Source organism: Otolemur garnettii, unplaced genomic scaffold (assembly GCF_000181295.1).
Source record: "Otolemur garnettii isolate 467f Iridium unplaced genomic scaffold, OtoGar3 scaffold00265, whole genome shotgun sequence".
NCBI lineage: Eukaryota > Metazoa > Chordata > Mammalia > Primates > Galagidae > Otolemur > Otolemur garnettii.
The window spans coordinates 504028-506522 of record NW_003852660.1 but is presented as its reverse complement, the minus strand read 5'-3'; the positions used below and the strand labels follow the sequence as shown (position 1 = coordinate 506522).

General features: G+C 37.2%; 1 protein-coding gene across 1 annotated transcript; it reads right to left on the bottom strand.

The window, feature by feature from the left end:
* Positions 1-1516: 1516 nt before the first annotated feature.
* Positions 1517-1962, bottom strand: LOC100946061 (protein tyrosine phosphatase type IVA 2-like). Its single transcript, XM_023508710.1, has 2 exons — positions 1640-1962; positions 1517-1574 (listed from the first exon to the last, which is right to left on the bottom strand). The coding sequence occupies exons 1-2, from the start codon at positions 1960-1962 to the stop codon at positions 1517-1519; spliced, it is 381 nt and encodes a 126-aa protein (XP_023364478.1).
* Positions 1963-2495: the final 533 nt, after the last annotated feature.

Genomic DNA, 2495 nt, shown 5'->3' with positions numbered 1-2495 from the left:
AGACAGCATATCGATAGCTTGTGATTTTTTTTATCCAATCACCAGCCTGTGCCTCTTCAGTGGTGAATTCAGGTCATTGATATTTAATGAAGGAATTGGTAAGTGTGGTGGATTTCTATTCATCTTATTTTGTAAAAATCCTGTTGTGTAGTTTTATCTTTTGAGCCATTGTGGAAGCTAAGTGTTATCCTTTAGCTTCTGAGTGTTTACTTTGCTGGTGGTTGATTGTGATGGACAGTGTTTAGAATAGGTCTAAGTATTTCCTGTAGAGCTGATTTTGTGGTGAATTTTCTCAGTGCTTATGTGTCTGAAAATGATTTAATTTTTCCATCTTTTTTATATATTTATTATTATCATTATTATTATTTTTAGAGACAGAGTCTCATTTTGTTGCCCTTGGTAGAGTGCTGTGGCATCACAGCTCACAGCAACCTCTAGCTCTTGGGCTTAGGTGATTCTCTTGCCTCATCCTCCCAAATAGCTGGGACCACAGGCACCTGCCACAATGCCTGGCTATTTTTTGTTGCAGTTTGTTGGTGGCTGGTTTGAACCCACCACCCTCAGCACCCCACTCACTGAGCCACAGGTGTTTTCCATCAATTTTGGAGCTTAGTTTAACAGTATAGATAATTCTGGGCTGAAAATTGTTTTGTTTAAGAATGTTAAAGGTGGATGACCATGCTTTTCTGGCTTGGAAGGTTTCAGTTGAAAACTCTTCTGTCATTCTAATGGCTCTGCCTTTGTAGGTCAGTTGGTGCTTAGTCCTGGCTGCTTGCAAAAGTTTTTTTTTTTCATCTTGACTTTGGACAGGTTCATTACAACGTGGCTTGGAGAGGCTCTGTTTAAGTTGAGATGATCCAGGGTTTAATATTCATCTAAAAAGAGTGTGTCAAGGTTTTTAGTAAAACTTGGGAAGTTTTCATTTATGATAGTCTCCAGTAGGGCTTCCGTTCTTTTGGGACAATCTTCTTCCCCTTCAGGAATCCCTATTATTTTTATGTGTTAATGCTTTATGGAGTCTCATAGTTCTCTAAGTGCCTGTTCTGCTTCCTCTTGTTTATTTTGTGCCTCTTAAACTACTTGAGTTAACTCAAAAACTTAATCTTCTAACTCTAAGGTTCTTTCTTCTCCTGATCTAACCTATTTTTGATACTTTCTACTGCATCTTTACATTACCTGATTGTCTCCTTCATTTCCTTAAGCTCCACCATATCCTTTCTATATTTTACATATCTCTTGTCATTTTCTTGTCTGTTCCTTTTGTTACCTTTTTTCTCTTTTCTTAAACATTTTATTCATGTTATAGAGGGATTTATTTTTTACTTGCTTTTTGCCAATCATGAGGAGAGTGTTTGAGGAGTACTAAATCCATCACTACTTCAATGACACAGGTAAGATTTCAGATTCACCTTTCCAGGTATTAAGAGTTCCCTCTAAATGCCACAATCAAGTCAGCCTTCGTTACATTTCTTTCTACTGAACCCAGGAATGCCCATTGGTATCTCTGCATCTTAGGTCAGTATTTCTTCAAGTAAAGCAGCTGTTTGGAATTAAATGTTCTCCTTCTTTTTTGTCTTATAAACAGAATTGCATCTTCATACTTCATTCCACATTCAATCAAAGCAAGTGCAACCAGCACAGGTGCCTTCCCAATTCTGCAAGACAATGCACTGCAACGCAACATGGCTTTTCGCAAAATTTAGTTTTTAACAGATTTAGCCAATCATCTACTATCTGATTAGGGGGTGGAGCTCCATCATCAAATGGACAATCTAGAACATAGATTCCTTCTTTTTCGACTGGAGCTTTATCATATGTAGTTTCATAAACTTGAATCACAGTTGTCACTCCATACTTCTTAAATTCCTCTGTGAACTTGTTGAGAGTAGCATTTGTAGGGTTGTGACTTATCAGAAAACACATGTTTTCAGAGGAGAGCTCAACAGGGGCTGGATGTTTCATTATGGCAAATAGAAAGTGTGAGCGTGTGTATTAATGTGATGGGGAAAATGGAAAAAAATCAATAAATCTTGAAATGTTTCATAGCAGAGAACATTAAAAAGACCACTAAAATGCCTATTATCAATCAGTGTTTTCTTTATTTAACTTGCTATTCCTTATGAAGCTTCTCAAGATAAGCAGGATATTCAGAATCTACTCAAATCCAAATTCAAATTGGGCCTCAATTTCTGCAGGTGGATACCTTTGGACTCCAAAAAATTCAACTGCATACAAAATTTGAGCAGCCTTTACTGCATTTAGGCACTAGTGAGACAAGTTAAAAGTGTAGGTCACCTTCCACTTTTGTTTACCTGATGCTTAATTTTACTGGAGTCATTAAAAGAAATATGCTTGCAATTAAAAAAAAAAAAAGCCAACTATTTCTGAGGCCAGTCTTGGTGTCTAGAGTCTTCAAGGAAATGTTATTTATGGCACATAGAACCTCCAAGCTCATTTGTCAGTGAAAATGCTGTGCTGAGCCTGGCAAAAGTCTG